This window comes from Centruroides sculpturatus, unplaced genomic scaffold, assembly GCF_000671375.1.
Source record: "Centruroides sculpturatus isolate CEXI.00-Female unplaced genomic scaffold, Cexi_2.0 scaffold1161, whole genome shotgun sequence".
NCBI classification, from domain to species: domain Eukaryota; kingdom Metazoa; phylum Arthropoda; class Arachnida; order Scorpiones; family Buthidae; genus Centruroides; species Centruroides sculpturatus.
The window spans coordinates 211,751-235,451 of record NW_019385327.1 but is presented as its reverse complement, the minus strand read 5'-3'; the positions used below and the strand labels follow the sequence as shown (position 1 = coordinate 235,451).

The following is a 23,701-nucleotide window of genomic DNA, read 5'->3' as shown; positions in this document are numbered from 1 at the left end:
GATCATATCAAAATTGTCTTTAGTGTAGACATATAAACAAAATTGAATAATGCAAAAGCATTTGTGTTATATGCTAATAGGTTGCTGGTCAGATTATTGATGTTGTTAAGGTGTTAATTTAATTAAATGAAAAGTTGAATAAAAAATATAATTAAATTTGTGTAAATAACATATTTTTGTTAAATTTTATCGTTAATAAGTTATAATTTTCCATTTTCTAATTTATAAATTAAAATTGAAATATTTTATTTAAACACATCCTGTTATACATGACACAATTAAAAAGAAACCAGACCATTTCTGCTGTTCAATGATAGTGCAGAGTGCAGTTTTTTCCACCAAGAATTGATGTTTTAGACATTTGTGTGTTGGTCTGCAGAGAGGAATTGAGTTTTTCAAACCAGAATGCTTGCTAATGTGACTGTGTCGTGATTCAAGAATAAACTTTAAAATTGAAGATATGTTAAATTTTGCATTAATCTTTGAAAATCTACCACAAAGGTCCTTGAAATGTTCTGTGAGGCCTTTGGCAACTAAGTTATGGTTAAGACCACAATCTCCAAGACAAGTCAGGAGTGCGACAAAGAATGTGCTGAACATTTATTAATCTTAATTATTATTGGTATTATTAATTAATAATAATTTGTTCAACACACAATTTAATTAATGAATTCCAGCAAGTTAAACTACTATATTGCAATCAAATAAAGATTAAAATCATTAGTTTTTAACATTTAAAGCAATGATTAAGACTAATAATAATGACTGTACATTGTTAGCCAAATTTTGAGGCTAATAGTGCAAAAGATAAGTTCAAAAATGCCTAATTACTTAAAAGTAATGGTAGCCAAGTAATGATGATTGCAATAAGAAGGTTCTAAATGTGTATTTTAACTTATGTTTTTAAACATGTTAATTTGATAACATTAAACAGCTGATGATAGTATTCATGATTATAATGAGTACATTTCAGTATGTATCGGTCTCAGCCACAACCAATGCACCATTGAGCAATTTAACAAGTTTATACAGGAATGTCTCACAACCTAACAAGAAGGCGGAAGCAAATGGCTCTATAGTGCATGTGCAGACTTATTTTGTCAAAATAATTTTGGATTAATAAAAATGTGTAGTAAAAATGGTGTTAATGATATAACTGTGGAGGTTACCATATTGCTGCTTCATCAAAGTTTACAGTATCTACAGACTGATGAGTGTGATGCATAAAAGTTGCTGCACTGATGAACTCATTGATGAACATTGGAAGACATTTTAGTACATTGTGGTTTATTAATATGCTGTTTGATGCATATTGGAATGTATCCATTGAGTGGATTTTACCATGTGTCTATTTATATAAATAAATTAATACATTCTGTTGTTAAATTAGTAATCTACCAGAATTTATTTGATATTTATTAAAAAGTAAAACATCAAATTATTTTTTTATGTTATACAGTTTATTTTTGTACAGAGAAAAGAATACAACAGAGACATATCTAGATCCATTAAATAATGTATATAAATGAAGGAAGCAAAGTTTTTATAACTAGTAAATATAAATACTTCCTGTAATCAGTGGTGATATTCGAAATATTTAACAAAGGGTTCGCTAACAGAAAATTTTTTCTTAATTTTTTTTTTTCACTCAAATGGTGCATTAGCAACATTAGCGCAAAAACTGACCTTAAGATATCCATATAAATAAAAAAGATGCGTTCGCAAAATTAATTCAGTCAGTTAAAATTTAACATTGTTTATGCCAGAACTATATTTTTTTATATAAATAATAAAAAAGAGTGTTCAAAATGGTTTATTTTGTACATATTTTAATACGACACATGTTCCGCAGCCATCTTGTATTTTCTTGCGCGCATGGGATTGTGGGATCTCTCTTATGACTGGATCTAGTTTCAAGAACTCTCGTGTCGATCGCAATTGAACGTCGTTTCAGTCGAGATTGAAATGGTCGAGGGAGGTTGCACCAAGGCAAACGGAGTATAAGGCTCTAGTTTAGTAGTGTTACAGATTATAATACGTATATTTTAATATATTTTTTAAAAGAAGCAAAACCACTGAGAAATGTTGTGTGTGTTTAACAAGGTTCGGAAAACTTTGAAAATGTTAACAACGGGTTCGGCCGAACCTGTGCGAACCCGCTGAATATCACCACTGCCTGTAATTATATTTACTAGTTTCTGATTATGTTGAAATAAGTTGTAAATCTGTAACACTGAACTAATACAGTCAATTTTTACTACTATAATGCTTAATTTTTTTTATAGTCTGTGAGCAGAACGGTTCTAGAAGAAATTCAAAATATGGCTCAAGATAGTATAAACTTCATTCAATCTATACAAATGTGAGTTTATTTTGTAACATATCAATTTCTGTTGTTGAGATTTATTATTATTTTATAATAAAATTTTTAAAAATCTCTTGTAGACAGCAATTGCCTGATGATCCTTCTACTAGGCAAGAAAGTTCTAAATATATTCCTGGACCTTTACAACCAAGGTATTGTAAAATTTAAATATATTTATATTAAATTTTATATGTATATATAACTAATTATTGTTACTTTTTATTTATTTAAAAAAAATTTAACAACAAAATCTATAAAACGTAGAACTTAACTTTGCAATTTTTGTACTGTTCAGCTTATCTGCCCAACTTTTGATTATTTCGAGATTTTTTTCAATCTACTTGGATGTTTTTATCCAAAGCCCATTGCCTAAGAGTTTTACACTATTTCATTACGTTGTGTTGTTTAATTTGTTGCCAAATTGTCCTGCAAGTTGAGCATACTTGATAAAGATTCTGTTCTTTCTTCACAAATTTAATGATGTATATATCTGCTTTGTTTGTTTCTTTTATGCTTTCGTTGTCTGCATGAAGTGTGTGCATAATAATGGGAGGTCTACTAATTGTTAAAGTAATAGACTTCCCACTGTTATATGAATACAAAAAGTGACTAGTTGTTTCATTTTGTGTAAGAGGAAAGAATCAAAACTATCTTTTTATCTGATACTATGAAAGTTTTATCTTTTGTTGTAATGTTGGCTTTGTTCTCTCTGCCCTTTCTTGAAGTGAGGTAAGATCATCCTAATGAAGCCTTTAATTACTTTAAAAGAGAAATTGTGCTTGATAGCTGTATGCTCTACAAAAGAAATTTCTTGTTCCCTGTGTTCTATAAAGTGGAGTTTGTTATGGCTGTTTTTTTATTATAGTTCTAAATGCACTTGATTTGTGGGCTAATGTCTTGCAATTGCCAATGTATATAAGAGTTACATTTAGTAGATTTTCTGTAGACTTTTGTGTTGTGTGAATTCCCTAAGACACAAAGAATAGAATGTCTGAGAAGTTGATCTTGTGCTGGTTCATTTGGTCAATTTGTAGCTTGATTCCTACTGAATTGTTATTGATATCGTCCACAAAGTTCTATACATGTTCTTCAGTATTGCAAATTATCAGGATATTGTCAATATATCTGCAAATGATTTTTGTTATTTCTATTTGGCAACAATTTGCTTCTCCATCCATACTACCACTATTTGTGCAATGTCACTGGATGTAGCCCAACCCCATTGGTGTGTTCACCTCTTGTTTGTTATATAAGTTGTTCCACGTAAAATAATAAGAGTTCTTGTAAATAGTCTGCAACTTTTTTATAGTCTTTTATTACACATTTGAAAGATTTATTTGAATAATTAATGTATTTAATTAAAACAACAATTATCATGATTTAAAACTTAATTAATTTATTAGAAGGATTAAATATTCTTTAAACATTTTGAAACTAAACAACAACCCTAGAGAAACACCAATACAAGTTATGATAGAATGGAAATCTTAAAGTTTAAATTTTTATTTCATGTAAATTTAATAATAATAATAAAAATTGAGAGTCTCTGTACAGTACATAATATATAATATAAATATCTAAACAACAAAACCTGAAGTCATGAAAATACTGTACTTGAATAGAGAACAACAAATTCAAACATACGTAAATGATTTAAACATTTAAACACATCATTAATTTTGTAGGATGCCAAAAGTTAAAATAGTGCAAAATAAAATGACAATGTAACAGGTAACATAAAATAACAGATCTGTTGGTGGTTTATTTTTTGGAATGTTATGAAATTTGCAACATGTTTAGAAAGTTTAAAGCATTTGAATGTGTTAAAATTTGTTCTCTGTACGTGGATGTTATTTTTGTGTGTTAAGGATCCAATAATGAGATGTATACAGCCTTGAAAAATGTTTAATAAATGAATGACTGAACTTTTTAGCATTTTGATTTGATTTGTAAACGTCACCAGCATAGTGAAGGCTATATAGCTAGTTACAATTTCATATATTATGAGTGAGTGACCAGGTTATTAAGCATAAAGAAAGGATAAAGAATTCATACCTACAGAAAATTGAGAGCTCAAATCAGATGTGAACCTGAATCTTCTTAGCAGTAAGGAGACCCCTCAATGCTTGGTCTGATTTATACTATATAGAATTAAGTAACTATGTAATGGTATTTGGTATATCATCAAGTTGATTGGCTCAGTCATTTTGATGAAACTACATTTATTCATATAGATCCAGCATTATATTTGTTTTTTTCTGTGTCTTTAAAATTAATAGTTACTATAATGTAATTATTATATATTGAAATTTAATATAGTAACACACCAACCGAATGCCGAAAATCAATCGGGCTATTTTAATGCTAAATAAATTACGTAATCAATTTGGCACTAGAGGTAAGCGTTAGGTGCCATCTCTTATTAATATTAATAATTATAAATTAATTAATTAATTTAAATAATTTAGAACCGCTGGGAGAAAAAATCGGCCCGGAGCGGGACTCGAACCCACAACTCCTGCTTACCGTGCAGATGCGTTGCCAGTTACGCTATCCGGACCTCCAGCCCGATCTCCTCTTCCAGCGTATATAAGCCAACCATATAACCATCGACTGGAAGAGGAGATCGGGCTGGAGGTCCGGATAGCGTAACTGGCAACGCATCTGCACGGTAAGCAGGAGTTGTGGGTTCGAGTCCCGCTCCGGGCCGATTTTTTTCTCCCAGCGGTTCTAAATTATTTAAATTAATTAATTAATTTATAATTATTAATATTAATAAGAGATGGCACCTAACGCTTACCTCTAGTGCCAAATTGATTACGTAATTTATTTAGTAATTAGCATTAAAATAGCCTGATTGATTTTCGGCATTCGGTTGGTGTGTTACTATATTGGATATCGGGTTTGGAGATGTTTATTTATTGAAATTTAATATTTATTTTACAGTGGAATAGCATGGCGAGAAATTCAACATCATTTAGAAGAACTTATTTTACAGCTAGATGATGATTCTTCTGGTGAAAAGTCTGGAGGGTAAGTCATATTTGTTTTTAATAACATCTGGTTATAGTAGAAGCTTTTAGTTGAATTAATCAATGTATACTGTACCTTTAACAATGGGTGAAATTTAAAGAATGCTAATTTTTTTTGACTCAATTAATATTTATCTTCAAGCACAGACAATGGAAAATAATTCCACTTTCAACCATGTGTGTCAGAAGATAACCCTCTAATTGGGTCGAACGTGTCAGTGTTCTTTAACTTTCCTTTGCAGTTAAAGGTGCATTGATTAATTCAACTGAGTAACCACAGTGGCTGGTTCATTCTTAGAAAAAGCTTTTATAGTATTTTAATTATTTTCTCTTTAATGATTGCAATTTAATCTTGCATTCATATCAAATTTTACAAGATCGAAAATTTATTAATCATTTTTGTAAGAGTTATGTTCTATAAATAAATAAATAAATAAATATTAAAGAGCATTTATTATTATTTTTAGTTTGGTTAATTTTCAATTATAACATCATAATAAAGAACTTATTTATGCATTTTCAAATTTCTGGATCTAAGTTGAAAATTAATGTAATGTATAAATAATTAGTCAAAAACTACTTTAGTTAACTAACCTTTTTAAAAAAATTTTGATTTACACAGATGGACATAATGACGATACAACATATAGTGGTCAAAATGAGAAATATTTCATGAAGGTCTGACAAATTATACACATTTATACAGAGTATTCACAAACTCTCTGTAGAAATTTTAATAGGAGAAGGGAACACCAAAATATGTATATTTTTCATTTATGAATCTGTCTGTTGATATCCTTCAGTGCTAGAGAATACTGTTTGGTGGTGTTGCAATTGCCTAGAGAAGCAAAGTGGGGAATGGAAAATGAATTTGTATTTGTCATCAGCATTCGTAAATCAAACACGTTACATTTAACATAACATAAATGTAATCCAATTGACTCTTAGGGAGACCCTGTTGGAAGTGTTTGTTACTGTTGCTACAACTGTTTGCAAATTGCCAGGAAATCTTTGAAAATGTACAGAAATCAATACTTCAATGCTGTCATTTATGCATTGTTGTTTCTAATTGTAACTTTGAGCATTTTTAATAAAACATGTTCTTATACTTATTTATACATACTATTTATGTACTGTACCAGATCCACTGATATTAGTTGGTGTCCTGCTAGCACCGAGGGTGATATTTGCAGATATGCATTTGTAGAGAAAAAATACTTGTATTGGTGTTTCTTATCTCTCATTAAAATTTGTATAGTGTTTGGAAAAATCCTTGTATAATTTATAAAATTCATTGCTTTTATTATTACATAGCAAGATATTGTTTTTCCGGCAGTCTATTAGATTACATAGATCTTGATTTAGGCTTATCTTCAAAATTATGTTATGCATTTACCATTAATCAGTTTTTTGTATTTCTTCAAGTGTAATAAACTTAATATTGTAAGTTGATGACAGTTCTTGTCCTAACTGTAATTGATTATTATCAAAAAAACACTTACTACAACACCTTTTCTTGCAGTCGACGTTACTACAACACCTTTTCTTGCTGATATTTTAGTCGCTTCCGGGAAGCGACTAAAATATCAGCAGCATGGTCCTCTAGCTTATTATAATATTAATAATTGAAGGAAGTAGTCACTATGTATCTCATATTACGTACTTTTGAATAATGTAGAGAGATGGCAACTATACGTATTTAGATGTAAATATTTATGTAATATTGTTATATTTCCGTTGCTAAGTTTACACTGACGTCATTCGCAACGGATTATAAGCCAGTTCGAAAGATTCAAAAAAGAGTTATTTGTATTAAGTGTTCGATTTACAGTGTTTGTTCTTTATTTAATCGTATTTTCTTGAGAAAGGTCTTTTAATAAGACCGAAAACGTTTGAAGTTTTCTAATAAACGTCGACTGCAAGAAAAGGTGTTGTAGTAAGTGTTTTTTGATATTAAAATATGCAGTCTAGAACGATGTGTAATTGATTATTTTCATCTTTTAATGTAAATAAAATATTTATAATTTCAGTTCCATTTTTGTTTTTTCTTTATCCTTTTTTTCACAAATCTCATAGCTCAATTATTCTATGGATCATTTGTTAATTGCAAGAATTAAATTATATTTAAGAAAGAACATTTAAAAGTAAATGTTTTTAAATAACTTGTAAATACATTATTTATTTTATAGATTTGAATTACGACAATTAGATGAAATCGGAAAAATGGCAGTAATTTCTCATACGTTAGCAGCTTACGTTTCTACCTTAGAGCCTTGGAAATTAAGACGGTTGGCAACAAGAATAGTGTCCGATACCACTTTGTGGATTTCACGATTATTCAGGTAAATTTTTTAATGTATTTTCATTCTTTTATCGATGTCGTTTAACTTACTCATATATGTGATATGTTTTCGTAGATTTTTTGATACTTCTGCTTATTTTCACGATGAAAGTAAAGAAGGTCTTATAAGGGTATGCAGGATGATTCTTCATACAAGATATCCTAAATATATGTCCGAGGGCTCCGAAGCTTTGTATGCAAGACCGCCCGTCATATATGTCAGTGCTGCAGCTCGACCTGGATTAGGGCAATATATTTGTACACAGGTATAAATTATAAAGATAAAATAATTTTAGATAAGTTAAATGAGTTAAAGTTTATTCTGATTTATAATTCTGATTGTAACTATTATTAAATAAAACAGGAGAAAACTTTAATTTATAAAGCAAAATTAAACTTATGCTTAGAAATTTTCACTTGATTGTAAAGATTGTATTTTTGCTCTGTTCTTGATCTATGACTTTAACATTCTATTTTTGTCTTGTTCAGTTTTTTTAAGTCATAAGACAATATGTGAAAATTTTAACTATTTATGATGATTCATTTGTTTTGTCACAGTCATAACAAACAAAAATCAATATTTAACATAATTATACAAGCATTATTTTGTAATGTTTATTTAGTAATTAGCATTAAAATAGCCCGATTGATTTTCGGCATTCGGTTGGTGTGTTACTATATTGGATATCGGGTTTGGAGATGTTTATTTATTGAAATTTAATATTTATTTTACAGTGGANTATTTTCACGATGAAAGTAAAGAAGGTCTTATAAGGGTATGCAGGATGATTCTTCATACAAGATATCCTAAATATATGTCCGAGGGCTCCGAAGCTTTGTATGCAAGACCGCCCGTCATATATGTCAGTGCTGCAGCTCGACCTGGATTAGGGCAATATATTTGTACACAGGTATAAATTATAAAGATAAAATAATTTTAGATAAGTTAAATGAGTTAAAGTTTATTCTGATTTATAATTCTGATTGTAACTATTATTAAATAAAACAGGAGAAAACTTTAATTTATAAAGCAAAATTAAACTTATGCTTAGAAATTTTCACTTGATTGTAAAGATTGTATTTTTGCTCTGTTCTTGATCTATGACTTTAACATTCTATTTTTGTCTTGTTCAGTTTTTTTAAGTCATAAGACAATATGTGAAAATTTTAACTATTTATGATGATTCATTTGTTTTGTCACAGTCATAACAAACAAAAATCAATATTTAACATAATTATACAAGCATTATTTTGTAATGTTTTTTGAATTTACAAGGAATTAAATTACAAATCCTTCCTTGTAAATTTTATTATTATAATGGAATAAGCATTTTTTACTGATTTACCAGAATATTTAGAAATTTTTACATTTTCCAATTTATTTTTTTAAAAAGATTCTTTTATTGGTCATGTTTTATAAGATTGGGAATGAGGTCATCCACTGTATACATCACTACAATGCATTTATGTATGCTCATGTACATGCACATGATTAAATTCTGCAGTTTTCATTTATTAGAATTTAAAAATGGATAAACTTAGTGTTAACTAATTTAGTTACATTTTTTATTAAGCAATTTACAAATAAAATACGAATAAAACATTATATTAAAAAGTTTCCAGATAATTGTTATTGTCATGCGATTGACATTATATAAAAGCCAGCTTTACTTTATTGCAGCTATTTCAGACAATCTTTTTATCATATTAATTAATAAAATAAATTTTGGTGTAGTAAATGATTATTTTTAATATAAAAGAATTTTAAATTGGTTTTTTTAGAAATGTTTTTACTACTATTTTGAAAACTTAAAATATACTTTAGACAGAAAGCATTTTGTAATTTTTCAAATGATGTATAATTTGTCAAATTCATAAATTTACTATACCAGTTGTGCCTGTATAAATAATTTCATGCATGTAAAACAAAATATTGAATGCAAAAAGTAAGTTTTTATTTAGGAAATTTCAAATATATATTATATTTGATGTTATGAAGTTCAAAAAATGACTTTATGTTGAAGAACTTGTGCTTTCAAAATGAACCATTCAATGTAAAAAGTGACGGTTCTACTAAAACATTTTGAGAAGGTTAAATATAAACATGTTAAAACTTTTTGTTATGACTGTAACTAATTAATAAAACCATGTCCCAGACTGGCATTGAAAGTAAATTGTAAAATTTCTAAGAATATCTTACTGTGAAAAAAGAGATAGAGTAATTGAAGTTGGCTATGTTGCCTCTAATGAAGAGCAAGCAAAGTTAACATTATCTGTTTGTTTTTTTGTAAAGACAACAAATGAATAAAAAGTAAGGGTTGAGACCAGAATTATAAATTAAAACTGTAAAGATCTGTTTGCTAGTTTTAATTTATTAAATCCAAGGAGGATTGCAGACATTATTGTATTTATATACATGATATAAATTTATATTTACAGTTAGGACTTCCACTTGGCTGCTTAGCTACTGTTCCATGCAATACAGTATTTGGATCCCAGTACAAAATGGTAAAATGAAAAATTTATATTATTTAATTAATTAAAATTGTAAAATTATTTTTGATATATGTTTGGAGATAGAAAAAATCATAATTGACTTTAGGATATAGCAGCTTTGGAGAAATTAATCCAAGAAGATGTGGCAGCAGCAAGAAAGCCACTTTTAATGGTTGCAAATGCCGGATCTCCTGCCGTTGGCCATGTCGATAACTTACCTAGGCTTCAAGAACTCTGTAAACTGCACGATATTTGGTTGCATATCGAAGGGCACAGTATCGCGGGTCTTTGTTTAGTATCAGTTCCAAGTCTCGTAAGTATTTACTTTCTAACATTTTGAAAAATCAAATAACACCCAAGACTTATAGGTGTAATTTTACTTAAATTTTTAGCCAGCTAGAATTGGTGACAGCATGACTCTGCCAATTGGATCTTGGTTTGGAGTGCCTTCGCTTCCTTGTGTTGTATCCTAATATATATTATTTTATTCAATTATTATAATAAAAACATATTGTTTAATAAATATTTCAGTTAGTTTAACTTAATACACATACAAAGACTTTATATAAAGCGGGAGAACCGGCATGGGTACACGCAGCAGGTTTAAGTTCTTTCAATTTGAATGTCAGACTTAATTGCTTGCCGATTTGGGTCATTCTCCAATCACTTGGTCACGAAGGAGCTATGCAAAGAATTAAATTCTGTTTTGAACTGGTAAAATAATTTAAATTTTCTTTCATTGTACATCTTTGAAAATAAATCTTTTTGTTATTTTGAATTATAAAAAAATTTTATCATTTAATATTATAAAAAAAAGGAAATACATAAAATATAACATTATATTCTCAAATATTTATTTCTTTGAAAATATCAATATTATTTTTAATAATTAGAAATTATTAATTTTTGACTGAAAAATCTTTATTTTGGATAAAAAATTTTTCAGAGTGATTATTTATTGGAAAAGTTGGAAGAAATGCCTCACATACGAATTATTGTAAGTATTTTTCTAAGGCATATCATATATTGCCTATATATCCTTGCATTAACTATAAAGCTGGCTCCACACGTTTTGTATTCACTGATTGCTGAATAATTGCCGATTTGGTACAATATATCACAAAGAATGGGAAATGACAAATACTGAATATTAGTTAGGGATAAATTGTCCATGCTATTCAGTATTGGCCATATGTTTGTTTGGCATTTGGCAAATACTAAATGTGTAGATCCTGCTTAAGATATATTATAATATTGTGCAATAACATTCGTAATATATGCAAATTTAATCATTTAGATTTAGATCTATTGTTTGTTTTGATTAATGTTATTTTTATAATTCTTATGGTATTACTTTCATTATTGTCATAAGGTCACTAGGTCAGTTCATATTTTCATTTTATCATTAAGCTAATGCTCAAAATCTTATTGTTTAGCATCATCATCTATACTTTGATTTTGTATACAAATGATATTTCAATTAGTAATTTAATTGGAAAAATAATCAAATTTTCTTGCAGATTTTTATCTGAAACTCTAAACAAACTAATTATTACATTGCAGTAAAGGTTGGGTTGTATAATTTAGTTTTCAGCCTTTTTCTGTTTGAGCAACTTATTCAGTTGCTCAAATAGAAGAAGGCTGAATGTATTCTTATTCTGTTTTTCCTTTTAATATATTGCTTTTTTCCAATAATCTTTACTCCTTACTCTCTCTCACTCTCATTTCTAATCTTATTTGCTCTTGTTGCATTTCTCAGAAATTTCATATTTCGCTCCTTATTTTTTTTCCCCATTTTATCCATATCAACGTCTATGTCATTTGTTACTACATATATATGATACCTTTTGTATTGTATCCTCTTGTACTTACCATTGTATTTCTCTTTTACATAATTAAATTTCATGGACAATAACCTAAGTATAATTTAAAAGATTTGCATTAACACTTGCATAAATCTAATTATTGACCTAAAAAAGTTACAAGGTAACATTAAGATAAAAATACAAATGTCTAGTATTGTGATATTACATGAAGAAAATCTTTTTAACTTTAGGCAAAAGAAAGAATGAAATCCAACGAAGGAAAAACTTATTCGATAACTGACGTCATTAGCAAATCCATCAGCACGACTGTAAGTTAGACATTTTATTATTTGTAAGATATAATTTAAAATTTCTAAAAAAATGCAATTTAGATATGTAGTACAATCTCTGTAATATTACACTAGTTGACTCTCGAGTATTACGGCACTGTTGTTAAGTCATAGACAAGCTTACCACTAGTTTAAACTCCAGCTTCCACCAAATTTAGTGGGACTTGTTATTTAGGATACTGTTGCCAGTGATCAGTGTGCCAAGTAATTGGCACACTGATTACTGGTGATGGCAGCATGTTTGAATGTTTTGATCAGTAGTCCAACTTAGGTTTTGTCGCATCATTAACAGTTGACTCTAATAATCTGGCAATCTTTTAAATTCTGTTGGATTATGAGATTGTACCATATTTAGTTTCAATTAATTATATTAGTAACATATTAGAATTATAATATTAAAAATATTTATATTTTTATAAAAAGTTGAATAAATATTGTATGCATTTGTTACTATTATACAATAATCTCAGTTACCTGACACAAATGCATCTGGAAGAATACTGTATAATCTAGAAAGCAAGTAAAATAGGACATTTTTGTTTATCGTAGATTTATTTGAATGATGATAAAATATAAAATATATATAGATATGCAATTAAACAATATCAAAAGTATTTTAAGTAAAATAGTATAATGTCCAATTAAATCGTTCATTTATTGTTTAAATAAAGAATCTTCAAATACCGGATTAATATAAAATACAAAAATAATCCCTCATCAAACCTTTAACCGGTATTAAATAAAAGTAATATTACATGCAAACGTTTTCGGATCCCTCCCTGGGTCCTTTCTCAAGCAACGATTCTTCTTTAAAATTCGTTAGAACAAAGACCAGTAGAACGAACTACTTCTAAACTGCGACATTCGAAAAACTATTTCTTCAGAACCACATTTCAAAAGTCAAAATTCAAAAAAATCAATGTGAATCACGTGCATTCTGTATTGACAGAATACGGAATGCACGTGATTCACATTAATATTCACATTGTAACTGTATATTGAAAATTGTTTGTTAAAATTATTATTACATAAATAGTAAGATCTCTTTACATAGTATATTTAATTTACATAATAAAAATGTCCTAGAGACTTTTACTGATGGGTCATTCTCACATTTTTTAACTGTTTTATCTAATTTCTACCAGATTATCAACTGACATATTGAATACAAAATAATTTCTAAAATCTTGTCTGCATATTTTAATTCATTTATGTGAGAAGTAATGATATAAGAGTACTTAAATCTGAACAAAATTTTTAAGAACAGGCTTCCTTTTTTTGATGAAATTTAAGGTTTGTCCAAAAATGTGAGTAAAATTAAATTTATTTGAACTTGTAATTTATTAATTTACTCGAAACATGACAATTTTCTGTAACATGATTTATATTGACGATCAAAATTTTACTACCAAGTTGTATTAACACGAAATTAATAAATTTATTAAGTTAACAATACAAAAAGTGTATTGTGGGATAACATATACATATACTTAAGTAGAAAAAAAATAGATTTTCTGTTTATTTTAAAGTAGAAAAAACAAGGAATTGTCAAAGTTTTATTTTATTAAAAGCAAAAATGATAATGGCATTAAATTAAGTTGCTAACATAACAATAATTTTTTTTTTTTTTTTTTGAGAATGTGCATACAGATATTCCTGAACTTAAGACTCCTTGACATATGACTATTTGAAATTATGATGGTTGTCCCCTAATGCATTTGTAGACTGTATCAACAAGCATAGGCATGTTTGGTAAAAACAAAACAAAGAAAGGGGGCCACTATGCTGTCATCTACATAACTGTATGCATAATCACATATTTTCTATAATAAGCTCTATTAAATGGAATATACTTATATGTTGTTTTTCATTGATAATGATATGATTCTTGTTTAGTTGCATTAGCATAAAGTCTTTGTAGTGATTGTGTGACATCAGACTTATGACTGGGCTGTTGAAACTGAAGTCCAGAATAAGTCAAGATACATTAGAAATTCATGATCAGAGAAACAAGATTTAAAGTGACTTAAAATCCTGTTTCTCTGATCATGAATTTCTAATAAATGTCTTTCCCAATACTTTATCCATACTGGAGAATCCAGTGCACATCACATTTGGCTGCATAAATTACTTTAGTGTATTAGAAATACGACTGATTGACTCGTTGTTAATACAAACAATTTAATATAATTTTGTAGGGGTGTGTGATTGATTAGTACATAAAATCATGCTTGATGCATGATTTTATGTACTCATCAATCAATTCCCATAAATAAATAAATAAATAAAAATGTATGCATTTTATTTATGACAATTAAAACTAAATGAAAATTAATATCTTTTTTTACAGCTGTTGTTTGATATTCTTGCTCCCGTTGTGGTGTTTCAATACATTGCCGAAAATCGTAACCAAAGTAATGAAATACATATATATTATTACTGTTATTAAGAAATTGAAAAGGAAAAAAAATGTATTTAAAATTGAAAATGTTGCATTTATTAAAATTTTTATATATTATTTTATGTGAATTTTAACAGAAAGTGCTGAGAAGGAATTAACGGAAGAATTTCCGGCCAAAAATCCTGCATATTTTGATAATTTAAATTCTTGGGTGAGTAAGTTTATAAATATTAATTCTTTAAGTAATAATTGTTGTTTATTAGAGAAAACATTTGTTACATTTTATGGTTTAAAACTTTTGTTTGTTCTGTTAAGTTAATTGATCAAATCAAAATACTTCTTACATACTCTTGGAGGCTAATGTTATACATTAATGTGCACTTAATAATATTTTATATTACTGGTTTCTTATATTATGTGGCAGAGAGACTTGGTGACTTTTAAAATAAAATGTTAAAATTTCTTTACTATTGGCACTGTTTTGTTAAATTTAGGTTCAAGATTATTTATGACAATTAAAACTAAATGGAAATTCCTTGACTAAACCCTTAGATTTTTGAGACTGGGTTTATAGTCTTACAGCAGGTGACAAATGAATAAATATTTTTAAAAATATCTTAATTTCTTGCACATTTTCTAAGCCATTTATTGACTGTGTTTATGGGTTATGGCTACAAAAATTGAAATATTTATTGTTTTCGTAGTTAACACAAATCTGCATCTTTCAACTTGGTTCTCATATTGTCATTTGTATCTGCTTTGATGTTGTCATCAGAATCAAGAACTCAACTGCCATCTTCCAATTCGAGTATTTCTAATTACTCTTTGGCCAATGAGCTCTGGATGTTTGATGATATTTATAATTTTATATCAAAAAATGTTTCAGTGAACTTGGGAATAGAAAGTGCCGCCTGACTCTAGATAGTTTGAAGTAGAATTTTAGTTAAACTCCTTATCTGTCTTTCTAAACTACATTATCTTATAAAAGTATAGTACTTTGACATGTTTTCCATGCTTTTTAACCTGAGGCTTTATTCGAGGAAATACTGCATCATCATCTTTTTATAGGGAACTCTTCTAAAATTTTGTTCCATATTTTTTACTTCAGTGCTCCCAGCTGTTGCCAACATGATTTTGAAATAATGTGCACACAATATTCTTTAATCCTTTCTCAGTATCAGTAATATTTCTGTAACAGTGCAAGTTTGGTTTGAGTTATTAAAGGTTTGTTATAACAAAATTCTTCTCTATGTTGTTTGACTTTTGACAAGACTGAACAATTACTTGTATTGCAATGGCATCAAACAATAGTTTTATCGTTAGAAATTATAGGATGACATTTATCAATAATATGTATTTAATAAAAGAAAAATTTATTTTATTTTATAAATCGGATAGGCTGCCATTTAAAATGTTCACAGTATATATTAAGATCAATTTTTTTTCCAGCTATTTATTCATACTTGTACATATAATTGATGTATATATTTTTTCTAATTATACAATAAATGGAGCATCTTAAATTTTACTGTTATAAAAGACAAAGTTAATTCATGAAAACATAGTCTCATGGCTACAGCTTGCCCATGTTTGGGTATAAACCATTAAGTTGTAAATTATGAATATAAATTATTAACTTGAGAAACAACTTTAACTTTAAACAAGATTTAGATTTTTTAAAAAGATAAAATATGAATCTCAAAAATTTTTATTAGAATATGTTTTTGTATCGTTCAAGTTAGGACAAGTTTTACGGCGCGACGTGCCCACTGTCAAATTGGACATAATTGATCTGGAACAACACGGCATATGCATTCGAATCTGTCCTTTAGAATCTTCTCACAGTATGTCAAAATTAATAATGTTTAAAGCTGTATTTGTAATTTATATAAATTTAATCAAATTTTCTTGACATTTACTTAGTCACGAGTATGACAAAAGAAGATGTAGATGAGTTCCATAACTGTCTACAGCAGCAGTTGGTGAGTAAATAGCTACATTATGCAATTCCAGTTTGAGAAAATTTTAAGATCTTTCCATTTTTTGATTTCAGGAAATTCTAAACGCAACTGTTCGACAAAAGGAAACGTTCCGGAATTTGGTCGAGAATCAAAAGAATCTGCAGATAGTTGAAATATCTAACTGGGCCGGTCTGGGTGGTGTCAGGTAGGTGTGGAAAAAGTAATTTTATATATTCAAAACTATGTTTTGTTGAATGTGAAATCATGTAGATAAAGAAATGTTAATGATCTGAATTTATCTTGTTTTGTAACAGGTACATCCCCGATAGTTTAGTCGATAAATTGAATCAACTTACTGAGGAAGACAAAGATGATATCAACAAATTGAATTCAGAAGTGGTTGTCAAACTCAAAGCAACTGACTCTGCATTTTCTTTAGGTTTGTATCTAGAAAATTTTATATTGATTGTATTTTTTTATTTTTACGTAATAACAATTGATTGATCTTAGGAGAAGGAGATGATACAATGTTGTGCGTGAGATTTGGCATGGTTACCGACGATTTAGATATGGAAGAATTAGTCAATCTTGTCTTAACTTCTGGTCAAGAATTAGAAGAGTCTTCTAAGGTAAATATTTTACTATCCATTTAATGTTATGGGTAAAACCTGTAAATTGGATAGTGTTAACTTTTGGTTAAAGCAAGTAACAAAGACTTGGATAAATTAATTAATGTTAGCTTTATCCAAAAATAGATGGAAAAAGCAAAAACAAAATTTGGAGTCATTCTATTACTGTTTTTGTATAGAGTCTGCCTTTTTATGCACATGATCATTTTGTGTTTTAGCACTCATGTGGATAGTGGGAACAGGACAATGTTTTCAAATTCTTGCAATATGGCAACAATTTTTTGAGGACCATTAAAAGAGCAAAGTAGGTAGAAGGTAGTTTAGATCCACAATAACATGAACATTTTTAAAATACAAACATACAGTAAAGTAATAAAAATGTACACAATAGTTTTACAATGAATTGGAAAATTTGCCTTCAAAGCTACTCTCCTGCTTTCATTGGAATTCATTAGTTCTCAAGGAGAAGTCCAGTTCTGCAACAACATCAAGTGAAGAAAGTCTGATCCTTCTAGTGCAACAGATACTTGATATGATTGTATTTTTGGCAAAATACAAAATTTGCAAGGTCCTAGTCATTGTCTGTTTTGCCTGTATGTAGGACAACTCTGCTTATAATAAATTACAGGACTTTAGGTTGTCTTTAATTATATTTGTGTTCATTAATAAAAAGAGAATGTCTTAAAAGGTCTTTTGAACAAACACTGTGACATTTATTTCAGTCTGGGTGCTGGATATGTGCAGTTATTAGCCATATAATCTGCAATGCAATTGTAGATTATATGGCTAAAGCATGAATTTTAAGTTTTGTTCTTGCTTTGTCCATTCATTTTTGGATAATGTCAGCTTTAATAGATTATCCAAGCATTTTGGTTAATTCAAGTAACAAATTTAACATTATCTAATTTGTGGGAATTAAAAGAGGTGTTTGGAGCTCTCTGTAGAAAGAACGGCCAACAGCATGCCATCCCGAGTGTGCGGTTTTGATTTTCAGGAAAATTTTTTACTTCAAAATTAGCTGATGCTCTCATGCTAATGTAAATTTTCTAATGAATTTAGGGTATAGGAATCACAGACAGCCTCCACAATTTTTCAATAGGCAAACAGTTAACAGCTTAGAAAAATGATTTTACATTTTGAAAAGACTGGACCTTTTGCTGTGCAATCAGGACAGGTTTGGAAGACACTGCTACTACAGTAGTGGAGCATGGAAGAGAAAATTCTCATGAAGAATTCTGCACATTCTTTACACTGGTGTGTGGAAAGAAGTGTAAATTTTTCACAGAATATCATCAGAAACTGAACATGACTGTGATAACAATAAGCAGTAAGCATTTGCCTTTATGATTGATAATGCATGGCCATAGCAAATTCTGTGTAGTGAAAAAGTTTTTATTAGTTTGCATGGCAATGCAAAGTCGCATGCTATTGTATTTGATCTTATGAAGATCTACACAATTGCCAAAAGTAACAGTGTGTGTGATTTTACAACTTCATCATTTGTCTTCATTTTTTTTTTTTTTTTTTTTTTTTTTTTNTATATGCCCATGCCAATTCCTTTTTTTTTTTTTTTTTTTTTTTTTTTTTTTTTTTGAAAAAACTGCATCTGTTCTGTTAATGCTGCTAGATATGGAGATATGCTCCAAAAATTTCATCATTTCAGCACTTCAGTAGAAATTGTCTGAACACCACAATCTTAATGTAAGATGGTCCATCTCACATATTGGATTTAATATACAAGCCTTTCTTGTACAAAAAAAGTCACAGTGAAAGATTAGCCAATCACCAGATCTTCAACCACTGTGAATTTTGGTTAAGTTTGTAAAATTATCTTTTAAGACATTTATCACACGTGACAACCACATGAAGGTCAATTGTATCCACTATCAAGTATACTGTGCAGTGAATATATTTTATGCACTCTCCATCTCTATACTCTAAAAAGATATCTGTAATTGAAATAGAATTATTATACTTTGTTAGAAAACATACATAATAGGCACATTAAGAGGATAGTTATGCCAAATTTTGTCCTAGCAGCTGAATTCTGAGGTAAAATGTTTCCTAGAAAGTCAAAACTGCATACTCAGGATATATTTAAATTACATTTTGGTTGGGATATGCCTGATAGTTTCATTCCACAGCAAGTTCTGGAAATAAAAATCTATCCAGGAGTGATAGATATTTTTCCAGCATTGTTTTGTTAAGTTGTGAACAACACCTGATATTACATAGCAACAACATGGATGCATGCAATTCCCAGCATAAAATGCAGAGGATGCCACATGGCAATTTGGGTAGTGAAATTATGATGATAAATTTACAGCATAACAAACTACAACTCCTTCAGTGTCATTTTCCTGGAATAGAGAGTAAAATTGTCATAGTCTGTACCACTAGACAGAGGATGCGCTACTGATGCTCCACAATGCATGCAACATATGACACAGAGTGAATTTTACCTTAATTATCTGATGTGGAATTTGGAGTAAATAGTTTCTTGCTCCTGTATTTGTTGATGGCATCTTGAATTGTGATCAATGTCTGAACAACCTAAACAAGACAGTGGATGAATGTCTTGCCTTGTTCCCAGATAGACTTGCATTAGTGATTTGTAGAGAGATTGGGAACAGAGCTGCATTGTTGTGAGTTGATCCCACTGGACTTTTTCCTGTTAAATCACAAAGCATTGGTGCATGACACATATCTGGGAGCCCCAGGCAATATTGATGAGCTGGTGATGCTGTGCCACTCTTGACTGTACACATCTTAATTCAAACCAGCTGCCTTCAACAGAAATATTGGGTTGATGTAAAAGTTTCTGGACCTCTCCAGAATATTGGAAATTGTTCTCTGACAGATGACATCTAGTTTCTTCTGGGGGTATGTAAATGAAGGGTATTGAGTTATTCAGTTGTAAGTGAAAAGATATTCTGTATGGCAATGTCAAGTTTGCCAATGCTTTCTTGTGACTAAATTTGCACATTTGTACTTTATGATTAGCAATTTGGTATCTTTGGTATGAAAGCAGCCAAATCTTATTGCCTTATGATGCAATTGTTTGCCAAGAATGTTGTCTACAATCGGTTCAGTAAATTTAAAGCTGAACAATACAAAGTCTAAGGTAAGCCATGCTCAGGAAGACAACCTATGCCTGCCCACATGAGAAATGAGCAAAACACTTGATCGTGACCAGCCCACTGTAGTTAGTCAGTCACTTACCTGCCATTGGAAAGGTCTGCAACACTACATGTCAAGGTTGACCCAGCTCCTTTACCATCCCATAAAGTCCAGACATTTCATTGTCAAACTACCATCTTTTCTGCTCTACGAAACATTTCTTAGATGGAAAGAGGAGATGTAAATTCCAGTAGACATTTCCTTCAAGTCAAAACAGATAGTTTTATTCAGCAGGAATCTGTGACCAGCCTAATCAATGGAAGAAAGTGCTTGAATGTAAATGGGTAATGATTTTCTTGAATAAACAATTTTTTGTTTTTGAAATAAATATTGTATTACAAAACTCTAGAAATTTTTGCATCTACCAAATACAATGCACTATAGAGAACTGACACGTGCCTATTGTCAGTTCTCTCATAAGCTGTTTTTATACTTTAGAGACTGAGATAGTTTGTACATCATATTAAATCATAAATTTTCCATCTCTCCCTTTTGTTATCCATGTACACAGGAATTGTTTTATGTATTGCATGATTTACACCCACCATTTTTTTCTGTTCTATTGTAAACACTGCAATGAAACTAATGCCCCATAGGCTGTGCTGGAAAGATCTCTCTTGCATGTGGATAAATATTAAAGTGGACACCCTGTATATGGATTCTATTTTAAAAATTATTTTTATAGTTTATAGAAACAATGTCGGAAATGGTGAGGCAGGGAATTGAAGAGGCCAACAAGGAATTAGAACAAGAAAACATTGAAAGAATCATGCAAGAGGTATCTACATTTAATTTATAAAAATATGTGAACTGTTCACCAAAATTTGAACATTTTCTTTAGGGCGTAATACGTCACGTGCCCATTGTTGGTTCTCTGGTAAACTGGTGGTCACCCGTATCTAAAGAAACGGGAATCAAAGGACGTAGTTTCAATTTAACTTCGGGTGAGTAATTTTATAATAAATAAAATTAAAAATAGCAAATAATTATTATTATTGTTATTATTTTTACTAAACAGGTATTGTCGAAAGTACTGAAAACATCTACAAATATCACATGCAAATACAGCAGGGAAGTAACTCTCCCAGAACTCCGCCGCCTTCCACGAAATCGGTAGTGGGTTCTAAATTAGAACGGAACAGTCAGCAACACAGCAGATCTTCCTCTCACAGTTCACAGAGTGCATCTATGCATAATGGTAATGAAATCAAATCCAACATCACTCAGGAGGTTCCGGTGATGAACAGTTCAGAAACATCCGCAGCCAAGTAAAGTCGGGATAATAAAATTGGGTAAGATGTTTTACGATTTCAACGATATCAGACACACTTTCTCTATCAAATGTCAATTTTGTCTATCAGCAGGACCAATTCGGGTACACCGTCCAGTGGTGCACGATTACAGTCGGGGATTACGACATGTATTTATGGGCAAGTTTATTTTTAACATACGGCGTAGAAGAATCAGTAGCATTTGCATATTTATCACCGGTCATTTTTTAACATTTGCATTTTTCTAATTTAATTATGTTTCATAAATGTTGCAATTTTACTATATTTAATGTTTAATTATGTTTATTTTAAGGCCCAAAATTATCATGCCAGTATAATTAACCAAAAAAAAAAAAATTAGATTTTTACAGGAAACGGACCTTAAAAATTTTTAAATTTCTTTTTTAAAGCTGTACTTAGTACACTAAACAAGAGAGAATGCAGATGAAGAAAATAAAAACAAACTAGTCATGAAATGAAAATTTTGTGATAAAATGTAATATATATATATATATAAATATACAGTATATATATATTGTAAAGATTTATGTATTGTACACAAAATAAAATTAAATGCCTTGATATTTAAATGTTACATTGGTTAATCTATTGAAGTTGGGTCCTAATTCCCATAAGTTTTCATGGATGATACAAATTGAGGTGTTGTTTCCTGTCCCTCACCTCTGCCAGTGTCGGGGCCGGAAATGGTACCACACCATTGCCAATACACACCGGTTCAAAACAATCTGACTTAATGGATACTTGTGTGTTAACAAGAAGCTTTGCAGTGAGCATAACTGGCAAAATCTCACATTCTGTATTTTTATTTGGGCAAAAAAAATACAATATACATAACTTAAATATGCTAAATAACAAACTGTAAGAGTGTGCACAGGTGGTGAACCGTGTAGTTGACTTTCTCACTTCTAGATGCAAACAAAAAAAAAGCATCACAAATTTTATATTCTCTGTTTATTTTTGGCTTCTAAACCATCATTTCTACTTACATGCTCGAGTGTAATATTTGTCCACAATCCCCCACGTGTGCATTGGTCTAACTACTTCCTGCGAATAAAAATTACACAATACATCAGAGTGCCAAGACCAAAATAATAGAATTTATATCCCCCAAAATGACTCATTGTTTACTAAACATTTGGGATCCACACATCAGAAGTCGTTCCAAATTAATAGAAATCCAATTTGTATCTACAATTCTGAAAAGCAATAAGTATTTAGAATGATTTCTGAGGGAAATTTTCACGGGTGCCATTCCCAGTGCTTTGCCGAGCGGAGCCAAAATAAATTTGAAATAATACTCAACTTTTTGACAAAATTTAGAATATTTTCCAGGCCGACCCATCGAGGGAAGACCAACGGAACCATTTGCCATCACATCTATGGGGCTTACATGCAAAGAAAAATAGTATTGGCGCCCAGAGTGCAGAAGAAACTGCCTTCGGTTTGACAATATACATAGTCAAATTTGCTTAATTGGAATGCGACTAATTCGTTCCGATTAATAAGGGCCATCCCAGTAAAGCAAATAAACAAAATCTAAGGTAAAAAATGAACAGTAAAGACCATTTATAAGTACAGTTGACCCCCCCTATAAGATATAGATACGTTCCATTCTTTAGGAATCCGATTTCTTACGAGTCGTTCCAATCACAGCCCGACACGTGTCAAGTTTACGGACTACGGCTGTTTGAAAGGTTTTCTTCCATAAAATTAATCGATTCTAGACTAATCCGACTCAACATTTCCAAAATACGTATATATTTTTTGGAAATAATCCGTATAAACTACGCTATAAACAAAAAATTGTAGGATTACTTACCGAGTATGCACCATTCGACAACCCCATTGC

General features: G+C 29.8%; 1 protein-coding gene across 3 annotated transcripts in view; it reads left to right on the top strand.

Moving 5' to 3' along the window:
• Positions 1 to 23,392, top strand: part of LOC111637701 (putative pyridoxal-dependent decarboxylase domain-containing protein 2) — a 30,914-nt gene extending 7,522 nt beyond the window's left edge. The window contains exons 2-24 of one of the 3 annotated variants that reach the window (XM_023383269.1): positions 2,286 to 2,362; positions 2,446 to 2,517; positions 5,312 to 5,398; positions 7,587 to 7,739; positions 7,815 to 7,895; positions 8,541 to 8,649; positions 10,178 to 10,246; positions 10,341 to 10,547; positions 10,627 to 10,698; positions 10,793 to 10,948; positions 11,181 to 11,231; positions 12,291 to 12,368; positions 14,740 to 14,803; positions 14,928 to 15,001; positions 16,529 to 16,634; positions 16,714 to 16,772; positions 16,844 to 16,956; positions 17,066 to 17,190; positions 17,262 to 17,380; positions 21,246 to 21,338; positions 21,402 to 21,504; positions 21,579 to 21,852; positions 21,922 to 23,392. In XM_023383269.1, the coding sequence (XP_023239037.1) occupies positions 2,286 to 2,362; positions 2,446 to 2,517; positions 5,312 to 5,398; positions 7,587 to 7,739; positions 7,815 to 7,895; positions 8,541 to 8,649; positions 10,178 to 10,246; positions 10,341 to 10,547; positions 10,627 to 10,698; positions 10,793 to 10,948; positions 11,181 to 11,231; positions 12,291 to 12,368; positions 14,740 to 14,803; positions 14,928 to 15,001; positions 16,529 to 16,634; positions 16,714 to 16,772; positions 16,844 to 16,956; positions 17,066 to 17,190; positions 17,262 to 17,380; positions 21,246 to 21,338; positions 21,402 to 21,504; positions 21,579 to 21,832 (2,322 nt within the window). In that variant the 3' untranslated portion in view covers positions 21,833 to 21,852; positions 21,922 to 23,392. Of the gene's footprint in view, positions 1 to 2,285; positions 2,363 to 2,445; positions 2,518 to 5,311; positions 5,399 to 7,586; positions 7,740 to 7,814; positions 8,005 to 8,540; positions 8,650 to 10,177; positions 10,247 to 10,340; positions 10,548 to 10,626; positions 10,699 to 10,792; positions 10,949 to 11,180; positions 11,232 to 12,290; positions 12,369 to 14,739; positions 14,804 to 14,927; positions 15,002 to 16,528; positions 16,635 to 16,713; positions 16,773 to 16,843; positions 16,957 to 17,065; positions 17,191 to 17,261; positions 17,381 to 21,245; positions 21,339 to 21,401; positions 21,505 to 21,578; positions 21,853 to 21,921 lie in introns of all 3 variants that reach the window. The other 2 variants (XM_023383270.1, XM_023383268.1) reach the window with 2 other exon arrangements.
• Positions 23,393 to 23,701: the final 309 nt, after the last annotated feature.